Source organism: Antrostomus carolinensis, unplaced genomic scaffold (genome assembly GCF_000700745.2).
Source record: "Antrostomus carolinensis isolate BGI_N321 unplaced genomic scaffold, ASM70074v2 scaffold4723, whole genome shotgun sequence".
Classification (NCBI taxonomy): domain Eukaryota; kingdom Metazoa; phylum Chordata; class Aves; order Caprimulgiformes; family Caprimulgidae; genus Antrostomus; species Antrostomus carolinensis.
This window is the reverse complement of record NW_010303003.1, coordinates 1-22,239: the sequence shown is the minus strand read 5'-3', so window position 1 is coordinate 22,239 and position 22,239 is coordinate 1. Positions and strand designations below refer to the sequence as shown.

Sequence of the window (22,239 nt, the reverse complement as noted above, 5' to 3'; positions counted from 1 at the left end):
AATGGTGAGTCTTGAGCACAGAGCACTGAAACTCCATTAATTTTCTAAAACCTACATTACCTCCACTACTTAAAATATCAAAACAAAACACAACAAAACTTCTCTGTGGCTTTTTCTCGAAGATTGTGGGTACCTGGGCATTTTTCTTCAAATTTGTGGTCTGAAAATGCCTCTCTACCGATGCTTTATCATCAGTTCATTAGAGTACAGGTTGCTGTCTTTCTCTAGACCTCTGTGACATGATCATGGGATTTTTTTCTTTTCTAGGATTAGCAAAACTGGTTTTCATCATTTACAAAAGTTTGGGTCGTTTTCTCAGTACTGAAAATGCAACCATAAAGCTAGGCAGTGACTTTGCTGGGCGGAATAGCACAATTGCAGTCAACTCCCACGTCATTGCAGCCTCCATCAACAAAGAGTCTAGCCGGGTGTACCTGACTGATCCTGTGCATTTTACGCTGGAACACATTGATGTGAGTTATGCTAATGAATTAATGGGAAGGTCATAAAATCAGCAAGAGAGAAAAGCAGTGCAGGAAAATAACCTTTTTTCCATTTGAATTTTAGATGTTGGACTAGGGTCAGAGACATGAGCTTAGTTAAGTCTATGAACATAAAATTAAATGAGCCTGGTTCAGTGATTATTAGAACTTAAGTGTATTCTTAATGAAAGCTAATTCATTAATCAACATGAAAATGTAAATGACTAATTTGTTTCTAACTGGAAATTAACTCTCAACGTAGTAGCAGTGTAGAAAATAAATGTTAAGATTCTTGATGGTCTGATGTAGCAAGTTTTAGTGACACTTTAGATTTTTACATTCATTTTGGACCACGTTCTGGGAGCCTATAAAATTGTTTAAATGCATTTATTTAGTGAAGAGTAAAGTATTGTATCTTGGATTGTTATACTTAAATTTGTGTATATTTTCTTTATGGTAATTTATTTGATGTGTTTCTTTCCTCATTAGTTTGATCCTTTCTGTTTTCATGTCTCACATGAGGAAAGTAAATAATGACTACCATGACAGAGAAATATGGTTTTATTTTCCTCTCGTTTTACCTCTTTTTATAAATGTTTTGATTGCTTTTCATCAAAATAGATAGGCATTGAGGAATGAACTTTTTCCTGGTGTTTGTTCACATGACTTTGGCCTGACCAAAGGTGAGAATCAAAGGAAAAAGATCATATTTTCAAATTATCAATTACAGGAAAAATATCTTCAGAATAAATTTGCAGTCCTAATTTTGCAGAAAGCAAAAATGGCTATAATGTACCATCAGTGCATAAAATCATAAGATGGAAATTGTAATTGTTTAAAATTGGGTCTACAGTAATTGAGACTACACTTTAGAGTGTTTCGGACTATAAAGTTCCTTTTAAACTAGTTGTCTTCCTTGTATAACATAGTCCACAATTTTGCTGATGAAAAACTTTATTGTCTGAAACATGCAAAGTTTAATCTAAATTACCCTTTACACATATTAAACAATTGTTATTGCCATCCTAGTGTGTGAAATCCTCATTTTATGTTACCCTTTTATCTCCCAGCCTGATAATTATTTCAATGCAAATTGTTCCTTCTGGAACTACTCGGAGAGGACTATGATGGGATACTGGTCAACTCAAGGCTGCAAACTGGTTGACACAAATAAAACTCATACAACATGTGCTTGCAGTCACCTAACCAACTTTGCAATTCTTATGGCTCATCGGGAAATTGTGGTAGGTAATGATGTTTCTAGCCATCGGCAGGGAACAAACTTATAAAGATTTAGCTTTAAATTTTTAGCAAGATCCAAAGTTGCTGAAGTTTCTTGAGTATTTATAGCTTCTACCCACTCTTTCCAAAGCAATTTGCTTTCGGAGCATTTTTCTTCCTCACCTAAAATTTCCTAAAATTACAAGCAGAATAACAGGAAAGAAAAACAAGGAAAGACAAGTGTTTTCTTCAAGTAGTATTTTAAAGTTACTGACCAACCTTGCAACCATTTTACAGACTTCCCCTCAGTACATCTGGAGCATATTTGTAGGGGCAGCTTTGCAGGCTGTTCTCTGGAAGCCCAAGTGCCAGCTCTCCTTAGAGCAGGAAGGTCAAGGAGCTTCCATGCTGGTTGTTTAAATGTCTCATACTCTGAAATTTTGTTGTCTAGTTAAAGCACTTACTGGATGTCAGGGGGCCCAGAGCATGCAATATATAAATATATATATATATATAAATATATGAGACTTCTCATAAAGCTATTGTATTCAGAAAAATCACTGAAAAGATAACGGAGGTGACAAGTGATTCTGTTGCAACTGACGCAAGGAACCTTCTTTAGCTAAACATGAGATTAGAGCTGGAATTACATGCATACCATATTCTGCATTTTGTCCTAATTGATGTGAAAATGATTGCTTGCTTCTCTGCTGTGGAGCTGCAGGTCTGTAGGAAAGAACGTGCACTCTTATAGGAGGTCCCAGGGAAAGCTCTCCTCTTTGTTTGCATCAGAGACTTGTCGCACTTTCAAAATGTTATGTTTCTCTACTTGTTCTTGACTGCAAAGTTTACAGTGACCCATAGGAAAAGTAAGAATGCTATCTGATCTGGCTAAAATAGTCACATTTTTCTCTCAGACCTGCTCCTCTTTTGCTTACCCTAGTCTTGCTTTTCTGGGAAGCTGACCTGAGACTGAGAAGTTACTGAGTACATTTTGCCCATATCATCTAATGAACAAGTAACTTTTCTGGATGCTACCTGTGAAAATAGGTTTTTGTTTATAATCATAAAGAGTCATATTAATTTTCTCCATTCTTGGTTGTTTCTAGTACAAAGATGGAGTGCACGAATTGCTCCTCACTGTCATCACCTGGGTGGGAATTGTCATCTCTCTTGTTTGCCTGGCCATCTGCATCTTCACATTCTGTTTTTTCCGTGGCCTGCAAAGTGATCGTAACACTATTCACAAGAACCTTTGTATCAACCTATTCATTGCTGAGTTCATTTTCCTAATAGGCATCGACAAGACAGAGTACAAGGTAAGTTTTCTCTATGTGTACTGATCTTGTTCTCTGAAATGACTGTTTGAAATGAATTTGAATTAAAACATGACAACACTGCCAAGCTTTCAGCATTCTGACACAGCAAGGCTGAAAAAAAAGCTCAGTGTGGAAATGAGATAGACATGTTCATAAATAGTATTAACATCCACCAAAAATATCACTGTGGCCTTAATTTCACACTTACTGCAATGTTTTTCATTTTCAGTTGAGGAACATCGGGTATTAACAAAGCAGGTGATTGAACTTTTGAAAGAGGAGATGAAATGAAATGTTGACGTACTAGGAACATATATATATTTTCTCTATATGTTCTTATGTCTGAACAGCTGTTGACAACTTTTTTTTGTGTGTATATATATATTGGTACAGAGCCTTATCTATATATTTTCACTTTTTTTACCCTGCACATTCATGCAGGTTTTTTGACAGTATTGGTGAAATTAATTCTGAAGCGATTCATTGGGTTGAAATCTTGTAATTCAGTATAGTTACATCCAGAACTCAGCCAAAGGGGAAGCAATTCACATTGATTTCTGTTACAACAGTAACAGAAATTACAGCAGATAAAAATGGCTTGATGGCCGCTTCGTAATTTCAAATAAGCAATATTACTTTATGCATCTAGAACCAACTGTTCATGTCTCAGATTATCTAAACTTTAAGTCCTAAAACCATATCAGTTTCAAAATTAAAGAGTTGCTTATAAAATTGAAAAGTCTGCTTTATAATTGAAGACTGGGGGCATTAGGGCACCATTTCCTTATCTTCATTCACACTATTCAGTTAATTTGCTTTCTATAGCTACTGAGCACACATTAGCATTTTCACATGTACAGTGTATGTTTTCAGGTGGGGAAAATGCTCTTGAATTTGTGAAAGATCTCTGATAGAAGTATATGTCATTCTATTAAACACTATTTAGTTGGAGATATAATAATGTGAAGATTTTGTGGTTTATATTTCCATCTTTCTTTTTCTTTTCAGATTGCATGTCCAATATTTGCAGGTCTCTTACACTTTTTCTTCCTGGCAGCCTTTGCCTGGATGTGCCTAGAAGGAGTGCAGCTTTATCTAATGTTAGTAGAAGTATTTGAAAGTGAATATTCTAGGAAGAAGTACTATTATGTTGCCGGCTACCTCTTCCCTGCTACAGTAGTTGGTGTCTCAGCAGCTATTGACTATAAGAGCTATGGAACAGAGAAAGCGTAAGTAATTGCAAGTGACCTGAGTGTTTTTCAAGTGAATAATTTTTTAAAGCCTATTAGCTGTCAGAGGGTCCCTGACAGACTAAAATACCATCTGAAAGCTTTATTGGTAAGAGAATGGCAATGCTGTGCACAAATTACAATCAAGTCTTTTGTAATTCTCTAGGTTCAGAGGATTTGTACTCTAAAGAGACCAACTCTAAATTATGGTCTTTCTTTTAACACAAAAGATTGACCTGAAACAAATTGAAAAAGTAAATAACTTTTTTGCCTTAAATGTATATTAAGTAAAAATTCTCAACTTAAAGTATCTGACAGGCCTAACCACCCAGTTTTAAGCTAATGCTTTGGTAGATCTCTTTGTTCAACTGCCCCTCTAGCTAACTGTTGTCCTGAATTACGGCAGTACAATATTCCAACCCATATGTTGTATTTTGACAATATTTTACCAGACAAGTAGAGGAGGATTAAAATTAGCCACTGCCTTTTATTTACAAAAATACATATATATATATAGAAAGTGACAGAAGGTAGACAGAAAATATTTCTGAGGATTTGAGTAGCTGGAGGCATGAATTTGCCTTCCAATAGTGTTTACTTTGTCCTTTGATGAAATTAGTTACAGAATGGGAAGATACTGTTGACTACAAGAAAGCCGCTTGATTTTGCTACTGATGAAAGACAAGTCAGAGCAATTCAGCAGGGAACTGGGCTGTATGAAAAACGAATCGCTAAATGAAATTGACTCTAATAGTTTTACACGTCATTTAGTCTGGTATCATATATATTCTTTCTCTGCTGTTCAGCTCCCAGTTGGGGCAGTTTATTTATACCATATTGTTTTTCAGCAAAACATGAACGTTTCCTGTTTTGTATTCCTCAGGAATAAGCACTTTACATATGATATAAATTTAAAAGCAGATTTTGAAGATTACATGGAAAACCTGTGAAAAATATTTACTGATGTTACGTTCATTAGTTTATGATAGCACCTGTGACCAAACGTTTTGACGGAGAGGAGAGAGAGCTTGTTTTGGTTTTGTTTCTTCTTATATGTTTCTGTTCTTCATGATGCATTTTCAAGTTCAATAGTGTTATTAAACAGGAGTTATCAGAAAAGTTTCAAGTTAGGAAAAATGGTCCATGGACTAAGTGATACTGTGCAGTGTTTATCATTGTTCACTGGCAGAATGTTAGCTTAAGGAGTATTTTTGCACTTTCCATTTATTGGACTGAGGTGCTAATGCAGTTGTTCATTTTTCATTCTCCTTTTTCCATGATAGTTGCTGGCTCCATGTAGATAACTATTTTATCTGGAGTTTCATTGGACCTGTTACCTTTATTATTCTGGTAAGAATTTTGTTTTTTCCTTCCCTTTTAGGTTGACTCACAGCAAAATTAAAAAGATTGAATAACATCAGTCAATACAATCCTTATTCACAAGACATTTCATAAAAATGCTTATAAACCATTTGTGACAAATGGTTATATAAATGTTTATAAATCTTTAAAAGAGTGCTGACCAAATGATTAATTGTTAAAGCTGTGGTAGCATTTCAGCATAGCCATTTTTCCCTAATAGCTTGAACTCTGAAGGTCGTATTGACATGTGTAGTCATATGAAAAATCAATGAAGTACTAAACACAGGGGTTTTTTTAAAGGAGCCATTATGATTGCTTTCAATTGAGTCACTATTGTACACGTTCCAGAATTTGACTGCTAATTATCAAACATAATTATCTCAAAAGGGTATTCTAACGCCTTGGATAATTAAATAAATCTTATATTTCATTACACTCACACAGTATTTGTATGTGTATTTGCATATGCATATTTTTCCATGACTACTACTGAGTGTGTTTATGCTACATGTAATGTGTGTCAGACATGCAAGTTCATCTCTTTTAGTATAAATAATAGAATATTACATAACCAGTAGAAAGCATATACATATTCCCGTAATCATTTGAGTAAAGTCATTGTATGCCTGTACACTCATCTGTACACCCACAGCTGTGTGCCCCATTGTCCGTTTAAGATTGAATGTTGTGTTCAGACATCAATTATCCATTCTCTGAGCGCTTCCAAGTAAAAAGCACAGTCATCCATCAACTCAGCTTAAAAAACATCTCCCCGTTATTTCAGGCTAATATACCAACACTGCACAACATAGGAATGTGGAAGGAAAGTGAATGCAAGATGTGTATTTTGGCTTACCTGTTTTCCTCTGCTAGTTCAGTATCTTTAAAATCTGGCTATACTTGAAGAATATTCTAGAAGGCTGGTGCTGAAGACGTAGCTCGTGTACATAGAGAGCTTTTCTCATAACTGCTCACAGTTTGGAAGGATTTGTTTTCATGCTTTTGAAAGTCTGCATCGTTACCTGTTCCTCTGCCTTTATAGAGCAGTAGAGTTGTGAAATGTTAACAGAAGTTCAGTTCCCTTGAATTTCCAAATTCAGGAATTCTGTTTTGTCGTTATTTTTCCAGCCTGAAGCATATGAATCAGACAAAATTTAGAAATTTCTGACTTCTCTAGATCTGTATGCCAGATGTACTATTTCAATACTTTTTGTAGCTTATAGTTTACATTACTTCTCCATGTAAAAATAACTTATACTTTGATTATGGAACTTTATATAAAAAATATATCTGGCCAGTCTTTTTTAGGTACTTGATTCCTTCCTCGTCTCTTCAATATTGAAATAAGCTTATGTATATTTAGATTTGTTTTACTTTCTGTTTCTATTAAAAACTATTTCAGTCCTTGAGCAGTCACTTATGAAAATACAGTTGTTCAGTGTAGAAGTTGTTTGAGTTCATTGGCATGTTTTCAAAGAAATAGGTGTAGAAACCAAAACTTGTGTGTATGAGTTGTATTAGAAAAATTATAGTGTTTGTGAGATTTACGTATAGACCATAATAATTGTACCATGTTTATTCTAAATACTTTTAAATTTAATCAAGTCTCAGGATGGTAGGGATTGTTTTTAAATTAAATCTACAATTACAATTGAAAGATGTACTTAGTATTTTCAATATGATATATAATGCTTTTCAACACAGAGTTGTTTCTTGCAGTTGTAATCATTACTAGAAAATGGTTCTAAGTTCCATGCCACAATAGTTCAGTTACCTCAAGTCTGATTGTGTGGTGATAATTTTTCTTTTTGTGTCTAGCTTTTTATTTTATTGTTACTGGGAGTATTTTGCTAAGTCACCTCTATTTCTTTCCCTTGCTTTAAAATAACATTTCACATGGGAAGCTTTGGGCATTGCTGATGGCTTTTTTACTTCCTCATAACCAGGTCACAGTGAGAATAGAGGTGAAGGACATTTAATCATATTGACCACGTACAGACATAGTTCACTATTATTTACTGGCCATGACATTATTATCCTCCAGCAAATCATTTAGGCTGAGACGCAAAAGAGCTTTGGGAGCAGTATTCCCAACTTCAAAAATATGAAACAGCAGGTAGCAATCACAGCACAGTTCCTGGGAGTAATTCTTCTCTAGCAATTGCTTTGCCCTCTAATCGTCCCAACTGAGAAATCAAGAGAGACTGGAGGAAGAAGCGTGAGAAGTGTAATGGCTGAAAAATAATATGTCATATGCCATGTAACTGAAGAGCCATATTTGTAGTATATCTTACTTAGTGTCAGTAACATGTGAGAATTTCACCTTGGTAAGCTTTTTAACATGTTAATCAAATCACTTTTGTGATTTTCAGTTTAATAGCACTGTCAATGCACATAAAATCTTTTTTGATAATATTGCTTATTACTTTAATTTACAAATTCTTCTGTGGCTTTTTAAGCATTTGCACTTGTTTCCGTATACATGTTTGCACAAAATGAGGGTGGGAAGTATGAGGGGAGGTATGAAGTTCCTCAGTATGTCTTCTGAGGAACTTTCAACTTTACTATTTCCATAGTCTGTCACGCTTTTGGGCACCAGGGTTATTATATCTATGAGAAAAGAGCATGTAAGTAATGAGTGGAGGGAAACCATTAGTATGCCTGAAATGGTTTAATAAAAGCTTGGATCATGATACGTCAGGAGCTGTTCTTATCATTTGGACAGCTCCATCTGCATCTTTAATAATTAATTCAGTTCAGTAAGAGTTCAGTGTGCACACTCATTTAGAAGCCTTCTTCAGAGACCACCTGTCTTGCTGCCAGTCCCAGAGAGAAATAGGCTTCTGCATGGGTAAGAGCAAAGATCTGGAGATACAAGAGCAGTTTTAGAGCTGCATTTGCCAGGTAACAAAAGCTCCGGGGAGTTCAAAAAGGGTCAGAACATGTGCAGTTCAGCTAGGTTACTTCAGAGTGGTGTTTCTGTTCTTCTGTCTTATCATATCCATGTCAGCACTGCAGGCTGTGTGGAATGAATTTTAAGCTGCTAAGCTCTAGCGGACGTGATTCAATTGAGCAGGTTCATGGCTATAAAACAAACAGTGCACTCCTGTAATCTGTGGTCAGAAGAGCCTGAGTATTTTGACTTCTGTGTAGATCTGTTCATATACAAGGAATGGGTGATGTTGGTTGGACTTCAATTTAGCCAAAACTACTGGAGTTTGCTTGTCCCAGATAAAGCCAATATGTTAGGCTACCAAAGGTTGTTGAAGCAAAAATTCCTAGGATGTTCTGTTCTGTTAAAATAGGCAAGATTCTTTTTTCACTCAGGTTGAGGTGTTACTTCACCAGAGTCAGTGGATGTATACATACAGATGCACACATAATATATATCTCTGCATACAAAAATGGACTGAATTTGTAAGCTTAGGTATATAAATAATATGCATATATCTTTCCATAGTAGACACTTGATAAATGGTATTTATCTACTGCTCATCGGGGGAAATTTATCATAATTATTGCAAAATCTAGCTTTATTTTGCTACTAATTCGTTGTACCTGCAACTAATTCCAATCCATTAGTCTTCTGTGCAGGTTACTACATCCACTTTTTTAAAAAGTTAATTTCACTTGAAGACACTCCTTCTCAAAATTACATAGGTTTCAGGTGCCAGAAAGACAAAAATTGTATTTACGCTGTTTATTATGTCCAGTACCTTCAGATTTCCAAACCAGAATGGCCCTCTGTGTGTTGGATATGAAAGAAGCATAATCTTTCATAGTGCTGCATTTGATTATTACCATAAAAATTCTTCATATTTTATATTTCAAAGTAGTTACTTTTTATTTTTTATTATATATCTAATTGTCTTTCTTTTGCTCCATTCTATCCAATTGCAGTAGTCATAATAAGAGATAAATAGGAACTGGTATTTTAAAAGGTGCTCAAATTATTTTTTTTTTACTTTTACATACATTTGTAAAATCAGAGTATAGATCAAGCTAGTTCTCTGTGTAATCCGTGTCCTGTCTCTTATAGTGGATAATATATTTTAGAAATTAAAGCAAAAACCTAGTACAAACAAATTGAGTCCAAGCTTTTGCTTACTGTTATCAGCTAATGTTTTAAGAGATCTCACATTATAGCTCCACCTACTGTAACTGTGTATTTTGTCACTTTTGATATCAAAGCAGAATCTTCAAATCCAAACCTGATGCCTGACCAGACTTTTAAATTCTCATTTTTAGCCTTCGAAAGAGCGTTGGTCTAATTTTCAGAAGTGCAGCATGAAAGAGATTTTACTGACTTTATCAAGGGTGTAATTCCATGACTGTTTGAGATGTATACACTTTGGCTGTGTGTGTATGTTTATATGATGTATTTATATTTTTTATTAGCCTTGATGGAGAGCGGTACTGTTTAGGTGCAGGTTTTGGTTCATCTGGCATGGATGCAGCCCAGTTCTCGGGATGAGACCCAGCCAGTCATTAGCCTTTTATGATGTATGAAGTGATGAGAAAATCATCATTGTTAGAGGCCCATTTTTTCTCTTATAAGTTTGCTTTCAAAAGCCCACCTTTCCATTCTTGTGGGCCTTTATGTGACCTCGGAGTACTACGTGTTTGTGTTGAACATTCTTCATAAAGAAAAGGTGTCTTACTCAGACCATCTATCAAGCTTGGAAAACATCTACAGATCCATTTGCTTATATCGGTAACAGTACAGTCCTCACACGGTCCTGAAACAGTTCAGGCTAGAAGGGACCTCAGGAGATCTGTGGTCCAACCTCCTACTCAAAGCAGGCTCAGCTCTGAGCTCAGACCAGGTTGCTCAGGGCTGAAAAAGCTTTCCTTATATGAAGTTGGTACAAATCAATGCAAAAGGACTAAGTGTGTTTCCTTCTCCCTCCATGTATTTCTCACCAAGAAAAGTAATTCAGCCATTCCTTCTAAAAGCAATTATTCTCCACAAGTTGTCTTCCTTCACGCTTTGGTATCTTGTGTAATAAGATGGCAGGATGCCCAAAAGTCTTTAACTCATAAGTTCCTCCAAAACAATCAATTTCTAGATGAAAAGCAGTAAGGGAGCTAAAAGCAAATCTATAGAAAGGTTTGGTTACAGTATTTGTAAGTGGGCAAAACAGTGTTTTGATGATGATAGAATGTGTAACAGTGATGCCAGCATGTTTGAACAAGTGGCAAACCATGGTCTTTTGACTGCTGAAACTGAAAACTAAGCAATATTTCGCAGTGATGGGGAAACAAGTATCATATGCTCTGTTGTCATAGTTACTTTGTCTTGAAAGTACAATATTTTGCTTTTTGTTTTCTTTTTTTCTTTTTTTCTTGGAAGGACTTTTTCAGCTCCTGTGATTACAGCATTATTATTTCTGTGGCTGCTTTTTGGGGTCTGTACCTAATTAGAATTAAAGTGTCTGTTAAGAAACTGCTGTGTACACTTATTCCCTAGTCAGCAAGCACATATATACAGACAGAGCTGAGTAGCTACATAAAACCTGTTTAATATGCTGGAGCTTGATTCAGGCTTTGAGGTAGGGCCATGTCTGCTTGCATGTCACTGAAGGAACCTCAGTATGTAAATACAAGCTTTTGTTTTTCATATGTCAAACCAGCATTTCAGTCATACAGAGAATCAGACGATAAAAACCCCTTGTTTCATAAGGCAGTCATTTATGGGCTAAGCCATATCTATGAGTTTTTGATCCAAGAATGATGTTGCTAGTACAATACGGGATACTCCAGGGTAGCTACTTAGCCAAGGATTAGCTTCCAGCTGTGCTGTAAATACTATTCTGAACTGGATTGTGCACTCCCAGTTGCATAGGTTGCAGCCAGAGTTGATTTACATGTTAGGATTGGCATGGGGCATGTCTCTTAGCTCTTAATCTGTTTGTTTTCACAAAAAGTAAATTGAAGTTACATTTTTTGAAGCAGGCTGGAGAAGTTCATGTTATATCAGCTACCAAAATGTGCAAGAAACTTTTTTGAATACAAAAGAAGTAAGTCTCTCTGTGATGGTATGGAACTGAGGGTCAGGTCACGTGCAGAGCCCTTGTCCTCTGTCTGGTGCAAAGGCCAGGGAGAGAAGCAACTTGTTTTCTCACCCAAGGAACTTACGCAGTACAGTGGAAACCTAAATAAGAGGAACAAAATGATCACAGTGTTACAATGGAGTGTTTCTCAACTGGTTAGTCATTACATATAAGAAACATAAAAGGTAATCAGCAGGGTCATGAAATATTGACACTTCTGTTATATTTTGCAGCAACGGAAATCATGCTTAACCTTCACCACGTGCATACCTCCAATTAAAGGTCACGTATTTTCTGTCAGTCCTTGAAACAGACAGAAATAAATTACAAAAGTTCATTTTTGTTATTTGTATCACATACACTTTTTGTATTAATCTCAAGATACAATTGTAAAAATGTTTTACTTTGAATGAGGACTGATGAGGTCAAAAGCTGCCAAACACTGTTCTGGTGTTGAGAACTGCATTATAATTCATAGTGTCCATCCTTTTGAGACAGCAACAGCAGTGATAACTTGATTGCCCTTAGCAGTAGGAGTTATTTCTATAATACATGTGTTTATTAACAGAGTCTGATCAGAGCCTTCTAAATACTTGCTTTTTGTTAGGATTTGAGTGACATTTCTGACCGTTGGCACAGCTATAGGAACACATCTGGTATGAAATGGTATCCCAAAGTTTACAAAAATTGTGAGGATTTTGATGCTGTCTCAACGCATAGGCTCCCCAAAGTGAGAGACTGAGCTTGATCATTCTCCATCAGTAACCAGTTGCAGATATATACAGAAGTTTGTAAGAGTGGGGTTATAATCTATCTAGTATATGTCCTATAAGTATGTCCAAGCATATTTTTCCGTTTTCTCTTAGCTATTGGTTCAGCCATTTCTTGTGGACCGTTGTACTAGAAGATACGGATGTATGTCTTCTCCCTGAAATTGCATACCTCTTACTGTTTTCAGACATATAATTTCATTTGAATTGTCTGTGTGATATAGGACAGCACATACTGATTACTTAAATTAACTGTATACCACTTTTCAAACCATGTTCTGCATGCATCCTTGTATTTGGCATACCTATGCTCTTCACATGCTTTGAAATCAATGGGAGAAAGGCACCTAGCATCTTTGATATCTGTGATTCTGTTTCACAATAGGAAAAATATTAAAAATTACCTTCAGTATCTTCCCCAGTGTTATCTATATGAATGACACAAGAATAAGAAACACAGCGTAGTCCTTTCCTTCAAGTGGCATGCAACAGAATCCAGACTACAAAGTGAAAGAGGGCAGTAGGAGGGTGCACCACCAGCATATGTCTGTGGCACTAAGTTTGATGCTTTTGCTACATCTTTCTTTCTTTTTCTTTTTTTCCTTTATCTCTTTTTCTTTTTTCTTTTTTCTTTTTTCTTTTTTCTTTTTTCTTTTTTCTTTTTTCTTTTTTCTTTTTTCTTTTTTCTTTTTTCTTTTTTCTTTTTTCTTTTTTCAGTTACGTTTAATCTGTTTTCAAGACCCCAGTGGGATTTGTGAGAACAAAAGGGAATTAAAAAAAAAAAGAAAGTGAGAAACCAGCAAATGTGAAAAACATTCTAGAAGCAGAATGGAGTGATAAAAGACAACTAGTATAGTACAGTAAAGGGGTAACCGTAGTCCTCGAAGGAAGTCAGTGAGATGGGGAACAGGGCCAGAGGTGACAGGCGAAGGTGAACGGGCTGAGCACAACATGCTGGAAGGCAGAGCTAAGTATTGTGGTCCATGATGGTATGATGAATTTGGAAAATTAAATGAAACAAGGACTTTGACTTTTTTTTCCCCCTCATCCGTACTTGCAATTACCTTTTACAAACTGTCTGATATAGTTACCCAGTTTCACTATATATCTGAAAATAAACCACAGGGTTTTTGTTTAGTCTGTAACATCATCATTATTCAGCCTATTACTTGAAGTAGTTTAATTTCATTCTTATCTGTTTTGACAGCTGAATCTTATCTTCCTGGTGATCACATTGTGCAAAATGGTGAAGCACTCAAACACTTTGAAACCAGACTCTAGCAGGTTGGAAAACATTAAGTAAGTGCTTTGTGTTCAAGTATGAGAACTATGATTATTTTCTGATTGCTGAACTGATTGAAAGCTACTCTCCATTAAGAGCACATGCCATTGTCTCCCAGCAACTGCAGATGTCAATTAGAAGAAAACAGAGCCAATCCTGCTTTCGTCACATTGTTACTGTAATGTCACAAACACCGGTCAAAATTAGATAATTTCAGACTGGAACTAGTGCCAAGAAACTATTTCACGGAAATGCCACAACACTGTAGTAATTTCATTTGCATTTAAAATGCAGTTCAAAAATTATGTTCCTGTTTGCATGGCTGATATGATTATATTAAGTTTGTTTTGTTAAATGGCTTTTTGATTTAGGGATTCTGAGCAGTTTCTCCTCATAATCCTGTTCTCCCAAGAGAATGGACTCTATTATTATTGTTAACTTGAAGATTATCTGCTGTTTTCATGCTAATTTAACAAATGTTTACTTTATCGTGGTGCTGTATTGCAGTATCCCTTTTGCAGACTTAATATGTGTTACATAATTAACAAGGCTTTGACAGCTCTTGCTTCTTTAGTCTTTTACTGTATTCTCTGTAGCTTTATGTTGTATACTGAAGGTTTTTGTTACCAGCACTGAAGGGATGGTGCAACTTTCTAACACTGAGGGTTGGATGTGAAAGGGTCTTACAGATTTGCTTTGAATGTTGAAAATGGCGAAGGGAGATTTTCAGTAAGGCTAACATTGTGAACTAGATGTTCTAGATAGGTCAGTATCAGCTTCATTGCATGTTGCATGATGAGAGAGAGAGCTAATCTTTAGCATCTCTCTTTTTTCTTCCTTTTCCTCTTTCTGTCTTCTCATCCACACCAGTAATTACCGTGTTTGTGATGGATACTATAATACGGACTTACCTGGGTAAGATAGAACCCTACATTAACAAGTTTCTAGCATGACTTTTAACTTTACAAACTCGGTCAATATTGTGGATTTCCCTTAATTTTAATTAACTAGTTTTGAGATACCTGATTTGCTAAAGAGTTTTTAACTATTATATGCCTTTATAATTTTAAATTGCTTGCCTCTGCATTTTGAATTTCCTAATTTTGACTAATTTTTATAGACAATTAAAAATGCTCTTATTAATTTCTGTTTCAATTCTGTCTAATAATTTTGTTTCTCTTTTCTGCTTATAATGCTTTCTAGCTATGAAGATAATAAGCCATTTATCAAGTAAGATCATTAGTTAGATGTGGAATTCACTGACTAAATTCCCTTTCCCTTTCATTCTGTGCCGTTCTCTACAATTCCTTTTCCTTAACCTATTCATGATGGAATCTTTTTTTAGACTATTCTGTAGAGCAATATCCATATTTTTGTCACATTTCAGCAGGGTTTCTTCATGCAGAAGTTAGATCATCTAGCTTCAGTTTAGCTGAGTTTATCGGAGCATTAAAGATTTGGGCTGTAGGCTTTTAATCTGCTGTTTAACCTTTGTGCATTTGTGTTACATTATTTGGCGTCATATGGCAGCACCACTGTTTAAAATCTATGGTGTGATTAGTGGCTAAGCCAGATTTTATCAGTCTTTTTTCTAAAAGCAGATAAAGCAATGGAGTAACTGGGGCTTGTGCTATACTTCTGCATTTCAAAATAGTTTTGACATCCTGTGCAGTTCTTGAAAAAGAAAAAGGTCATATCTACTCTTGCTGTTTTCACTGGAGACTAAGAGTACTAAATGGAATTGTTCTTTCTTTAATAGATAAAAGGTTAAACCCAAGGAATTTTTACATTTGAATATGAACCTAGTAAAAGTCAACTGCAGGAACTGAAATGTTAATATTGGATTTGGAGACATGCATTCTCATAAGTAATGTTACTAAAATAAATTTTCTTTTGCAGATCCTGGGTCCTGGGTGCATTTGCTCTCCTGTGTCTTCTTGGCCTAACGTGGTCATTTGGCCTGCTGTTTATCAATGAGGGGACTGTTGTGATGACGTATCTCTTCACAGTATTTAATGCTTTCCAAGGAATGTTTATTTTCATCTTTCATTGTGCCCTTCAAAAGAAAGTAAGTTACAGAAACACAGATGCATGTTCCCTAACTCCTTAAAAATACCACATCTATTTCTTAGAAAATAGAGAAAAAAAGTATCAATGTCAAGAACTGAAGTATTTTGAAGTAGTTTGAGGAGGGGACTGGGATTCAAAAGCAATTCTTGCTCTCTGTGCTTGTGGGAGTCATGTAACTGCTCTGTGGCCTGGGTGGGTTTAAAATAAATGCAGCATTTCCAACCTGGACTTGAAAAGTTTTGAGGCTTTGGAAGGAAAATTACTATAGAAAATGTACTCTTTACCATTGGTAATGTGGTATATATTAGTCTGGACTTACGGCCAAAAGTCCTTTATGTGTGCATGAAACAAATCCTGCTTCTGCTGCAGCACTACAAACAAAAGATCATTTACAATATCAGCCCAACTCAGCCTGGAAATTCTCTGTCTTTCACAGTTCTTTCTGAGAGGACTTCTCCTGAGATCTCATTAAGCTACCACATAAAGCTGCGTGTGATGGGCAGGGATTGTAGTATGACCGCTCGTTCATTACAAAATTAAGTGAGATCTGAAAATTAATTTTATTATGGACTTTGACAGACCTTAGAAAAAAGTAGTCATTAATGCTCAACAGCTACTAAGGGGGAGAGTTTTCCAAAGATGCCAGCATGACTACTTTTTTCATAGAATCATAGAATGGTTTGGGTTGGAAAGGACCTTAAAGATCATCTCGTTCCAACCCAGGGACACCTTTCACTAGATGAGGTTGCTCAAAGCCTCATCTAACCTGGCCTTGAACACTTCCAGGGAGAGGGCATCCAAAGCTTCTCTGGGCAACCTGTTCCAGTGTCTGACCACCCTTACAGTAAAGAATTTCTTCCTAATATCTAATCTAAACCTACCCTCTTCCAGTTCAAAGCCATTGTCCCTTGTTCTGTCATTAACTGCCCTCTTGTAGCCCATTCAGGTATTGGAAGGCCACTATAAAGTCTCCCCGCAGCCTTCTCTTCTCCAGGCTAAACAGCCCCAACTCTCTCAGCCTGTCCTCATAGGAGAGGTGCTTCAGCCCTTGGATCGTCCTCGTGGCCTCCTCTGGACTTGTTCTAACAGGTCCATGTCCGTCTTGTATTGGGGGCTCCAGAACTGGACGCAGTACTCCAGGTGGGGCCTTGCAAGAGTGGAGTAGAGGGGCAGAATCGCCTCCCTCGACCTGCTGGCCACGCTTCTCTTGATTCAGCCCAGGGTACAGTTGGCCTTCTGGGCTGTGAGCATACATTGCCAGCTCATGTTGACCTTCTCATCCACCACCACTCCCAAGTCCTTCTCTTCGGAGCTGGTCTCAAAGTGTTTGACACCCCCAGCAATTCAACAGCTTCATGCTCTTAACTGGAAAAATGGGAATACCCTGGCAAGAGCCTTCTTTCACAAGTGGGATGTTCTGCTCCCCTTTGCCTGATGGGAGCAGAGAGGTCCAGAAGGAGCAGATCTGCTGGGGAGAGAGAAAGCTTGCAGGGCAGAGAGGAGCAAAGAGGATAGAAGGAAATGAAGGGCTCAGGTGGGTAGGATTCTCTTTGGGTTCCCTGCATCTTTTCCCCAGACTGAGGGTTGAGACCGCTTCCAAGGATGCCCTAGAGCTGCTTTATTGAAGGACAAAAAGAATAAAGCTCATAGCCTGTATTAGAAGGCGTGGTAAATTAAAGTTATAAAGAGTTGGGAGAAAGGGCAAATGTCAAAAAATCCCACCCAAAAAACATTAACATAAAATGCATACATCCTACATTTGGAAATACCCAATTTGCAATATTTAGATTCTAAATATTTTTGCCACTTTTAGGCTGGAGACCTAGCAATTACTGACTCCCATTATAATTAGCTCACCAGAGACATAATTAACTGATATTTATAAAATGGTTTGAGACCATTGGATAAAACATTGCTATGTAAGTACAAAAATCACATTCTTTCATGTCCTTAACTGTACCACCTTTAACAGCACCAGCGTCTCTAAATTTGGTGTGGACAATGGCATTCAGCCATGGTTTAGGTAGACAGAAAAAGTTTTATCCAGATGAACACTGCAGTCTTGCCATTTTGAGAGAACAAAAGCACACTTGGAGAGGAGATTGAGCCTGAAAAAAGAAGAGAGGGAAGAAAATGCAAACATTCTCAAATAAATAAATAATTTCTAGATTAGGGTTTCATATAATGTTGCCCTTTCTAACACTTGTATTGGATTTGAAAATCAAAAACAGATTCCTTTTTTATTTCTTTTTACAGCTGTGCATTGTTTTTATTATAAGTGGAGTCAGCAAAAAGCAATAATAAAATACCAGTCAAGTGTGAAAAAGCATAACCTAGAGCAATAAGATTTATACCTGAAAGAATGTTGAAGCTGCCATTTAAGATTTTTAAGTTTTGATGCCTTTGACTGGATATCATCCTGTCCTCTGTCTGCATAGCTAATGTAGTCTTTTTATTCTGTTATTACTAGTTGGTCACTAAATTGAACAGAGAAATAGAATTGTGAAAGTGAAAACTATTATGTTTCCAGTTCTGACAAGATGATAGTGCTGTTGCTTCCATCAACTTCCAACAAGCTATAATTTAGAAATAATGACAGTGGAATGTGCAGTACTGACAGATAATGTACATTCACTGCAATATAGGCATTAGGCAAAACCAGCCCTGGAGGGTGGTATTTGGGTAAAAATACAGTTTTGATTGCTATTGTCTCTACTATGTAGTGGTTTGGAGCATTTAATATCCATTTGTGTTCAGGAATGTGTCGTCTTAGGTGTTATAGTGATGATATATATAGACTTATGTTTTTCAGACTACAGAGTTAAAGATTATAATTCTATGTCTGTGCATTTCTGTTTTCATTTTTTTAATGTGGTGTTTGTGCTGATATAGATAGGGATTCCCTTAAAATGTGTACCATGTACTTCTATAAAAAGATGAGTTATTGTCCCTAGCTTGAAGTTAAGGCACTAACTATTCATATTTTCTTCAATCTTATGGTTTATGTATTCCATGAGTAAAATTCTTGTAATATTGAAAACAGCACATGGCATATGTAAATCCACACTATTAACTTTTTGCATTTTCTTCTCTCCCCTTTTACATACACATAACTTTCTGTCCTATATATTCATAGATCAAGCAAAATTTCCAGATTAGCTGAAATCCCACTTTTCCTAGAAACTTGGTACGCTTAGATTCCCAAGTATCTGGTGGCAGATTTACGAATTTAGATTTACACATCTTTACAAATTTTATCCATTGTGTCCTTTCACTGATGCTGTCCTGCTGCCAAGATGTGTATGCACTCTTCTGTTATCTGAAAGTAGTAGTCAGTGCAGCAGTCACTGAATATTAGAGAATTAACTGCTCTGTAAATTAATCTTGATTACTTTCCTCACAAGTGTTAACACACATAAATTACAAAACTCAAGTTTTCAGTAGCTCACTGGAAACAGAAGGTGAATAAATGCAGGCCAGATACTGGAATCATTAATTGCTTTTGTTGCTCTGTCAGACCAAAATCTTATATACATAAGTAATATTTCGATTTCTAGGTTCAGCAAAGACAGTAATGAGGATTTTATTTTCTGGTCCTCAAAGTGAAAGACGCTTCACTTCCCAACCTTTACAGTTCAAAATCTGACTTGGGAACACTGACGGTGCCTCCACCAGCGTAGCTGGCGTTCTGCCTAGAGTGGGGCACTGGCGTTTGAACTTTGTACAATCCCGAAGCAGGTGTGACCATATGAACTAGCAGCTGTTTGAGTTACACAGAGTAACTTTATATGAAAATGCCTTTTTAGTCATTGCAGGTTTTGCACATTTTGGAAGGGATATCATAATGGGCAGTACTGAGTTGTGCAAAGGCTGGTTGTGTTAGCCCTTCTTGCATGCTGGGATGGTTAGATAGGCTTTCTATGGTTTCTGCACCAAAAGCCCATATAAAAGGGACGTAGAAGAAGGACTGCTTTTAGACAGCATTCAATTCAGGTAAACCTAACAATATTAATCTACAATATGAAGACAAAATAAAATAATCCCATAAATAAATCATTAATGATTATACAGGCACATCTAAATGAAGAACATGTATACCTTGGAAATAATTTGTTTAAAAATTCTGGATAGCTGATAAAGCTGCCTCGAAGTAGGCCTGATTTTGCTAATGGCCAGCAATTCAACAGACAAGAATTATCTATTTGCTTGAAAAGTGTGCGGGTAGTTTCAATGCAAAGTTTATGTGTTTTGCCAGCGGAGATATTTAACACTATTTTTCGTGCTAAGTAATTTTTTCTGCCCCTGTAGGTACGTAAGGAATATGGCAAATGCTTCCGACATTCCTACTGCTGTGGTGGACTACCAACTGAGAGTCCCCACAGTTCAGTGAAGGCATCAACAACAAGAACTAGTGCTCGCTATTCCTCTGGCACTCAGGTAACAAAGATTTTGACAGCATCTTTTAATTTCACTTATTCATAAAAAGCCTACTGAGATGTGTTCCAATCAGAAGCACTAATTGTGTTCTCATTATTATCATTTAGATGGCAAATACATATTTCTGCATAGTAAAAGTCATTTCTTTTTAAACATTTTCTTTTACTTTAGTCTAATGCAAACACCTTATTTTTCTTGTAATTAGGGGCTGGTTTATACAAAGGTTTATATCATCATATTTCATCTAAATGAAATTTAATAAATTAGAATTTTAGGCCAAAATAAACACAAATATTCTACATAATAGGACATAAGTAGGAAAAAATCTTTTTGTAACTTACTATGCTTCTGGCTCACTCACCGCTTTATGTTAACAGAGTCGTATAAGGAGGATGTGGAATGACACTGTGAGAAAACAATCCGAATCGTCTTTTATCTCAGGTGACATCAACAGCACTTCAACACTTAATCAAGGTCAGTCACTGGGAACATTTCAGTTTTAGAAGGCTTAAATTTTATACAGATTTTATATCATTTAAGACAGAAGAATTAAAAAGAATGTTTTGAAAAAAAAAGAAAATTCTGGAACAAATGTTCTCTAAAAGCAAGAGTTTTAAGGTCATCCACCAACACATTTTAAAACTATGTTCCCTCAACTGGCCCTCTACTATAGAAGTTTGAATTCCTCCATTCGTGGGAATGTATTTGAATAAGTTTCATCAATAATTTAACTTAAAAGCGAGATCATAATTTTAAATCTTTCCTAACCTTTATAGGTTAAATCTGAAACAGAAATATGAGTGCAGTAACATTTTCATGCATATTTGACTATGATTTTTAGGTGCAGAAATTTTCCCAGTGAAATCTAATTGAAATAATTTCTATGCAAAAAATGTCTGTAAATCATTTATCTTTTCTATTTCAAAGAGCATCGTATCTGTCATATGGGATAGAATCCAGATTTTCAGGCACAGACAAACCAAAGCTCCAAATTTCTTAGCTCAAATAGACTTTGAAATCTGTAACCTCATTCTTGTGTCCAATTAGAAGACAAGGATATTAACTGAGACAGAACATCCCTTCCTTTTTCCCTTCCCCCTGTGTTTTTTTTTAAGGCAGTTTGAGCTATCAGTGGAGAAAAGACTGCTCTTTGTAAGCCAAATTCAAAGTCTGTTCTTCTACCCATGTCCCAAGGAGAACATGTACCCTAATCTCATTGTCACCAGTTCCTGCTCAACTCAGAAAGTTTGAAACAGAAAATTCACCATCAGGGCTTCTGTAAAGACCTCACCAACTACAACTAGCAAATTTTCCTCCCTTGTTTTTTTTCAAGATTCATTTTACTTCATTTTCGAAGTGAAAATTGTGGTATTTTGCAAAAGAAAGCGTTTCAGAAAGGATGATTTGCTATATGCTATTTGGCATATAGAAAGTGATTAAGACCTGTGTGTCTCACTACTCCCCCCATCTGAATCTTGTGTGTACCTCTGGCAAAATCAAAATTAAGTAACTTAGTCCTAAGTAGAAAATGTCTGTTTTTCATGCCCAAGAAAGAAGTACATTCCCTTTCAGTTTCTTATTAAAATCCTGTAAATACACTAGTTAAAAGTCTGTGATTTCACCCTAATTCTATGTCTGTGACTCGAGGTTTGCTTTAACCGTGTTGCACCCTCAGTTAATTCAGAGTTGAACAGAGGTCTTGGAAGCTTCTCCCTGTTTCAGAGCTCTGGTCTTAAATCACTGGAGATGTTCCGCCATGATTAGAAAAATTGGTATCATCTTTATTCAGTTACAATATTGTCTCTATCTCAGTGATGCATACGTATTAGTAATTAATGACAAGCATCATTTTCACTTTAAAATAAAAATCAAGATTTTAAAGGTAGCAAAAAAATTTTGATTGAAAAAAACATAAAACTTAATCATAAATTACAGGTAATAATTCTAACCAAGATTAAACATAGTACACAGAAAAAAACCCCAAGCAAAATATATATTTTAATATATATTATAT

At 36.1% G+C, this 22,239-nt stretch overlaps 1 protein-coding gene across 1 annotated transcript in view; it reads left to right on the top strand.

The window, feature by feature from the left end:
• The window catches only part of ADGRL2 (adhesion G protein-coupled receptor L2), a gene marked incomplete at its 3' end in the record, with an annotated part of 119,648 nt that extends 98,949 nt beyond the window's left edge, over positions 1 to 20,699 (top strand). Inside the window, exons 11-22 of the mRNA XM_029084002.1 lie at positions 1 to 4; positions 268 to 473; positions 1,553 to 1,726; positions 2,813 to 3,022; positions 4,031 to 4,251; positions 5,535 to 5,601; positions 13,644 to 13,735; positions 14,589 to 14,633; positions 14,922 to 14,948; positions 15,618 to 15,786; positions 20,097 to 20,225; positions 20,603 to 20,699. The exon at positions 1 to 4 is cut by the window's left edge and continues 131 nt beyond it. Coding sequence (XP_028939835.1) covers positions 1 to 4; positions 268 to 473; positions 1,553 to 1,726; positions 2,813 to 3,022; positions 4,031 to 4,251; positions 5,535 to 5,601; positions 13,644 to 13,735; positions 14,589 to 14,633; positions 14,922 to 14,948; positions 15,618 to 15,786; positions 20,097 to 20,225; positions 20,603 to 20,699 — 1,441 coding nt within the window. The remainder of the gene's footprint in view (positions 5 to 267; positions 474 to 1,552; positions 1,727 to 2,812; positions 3,023 to 4,030; positions 4,252 to 5,534; positions 5,602 to 13,643; positions 13,736 to 14,588; positions 14,634 to 14,921; positions 14,949 to 15,617; positions 15,787 to 20,096; positions 20,226 to 20,602) is intronic.
• Positions 20,700 to 22,239: the final 1,540 nt, after the last annotated feature.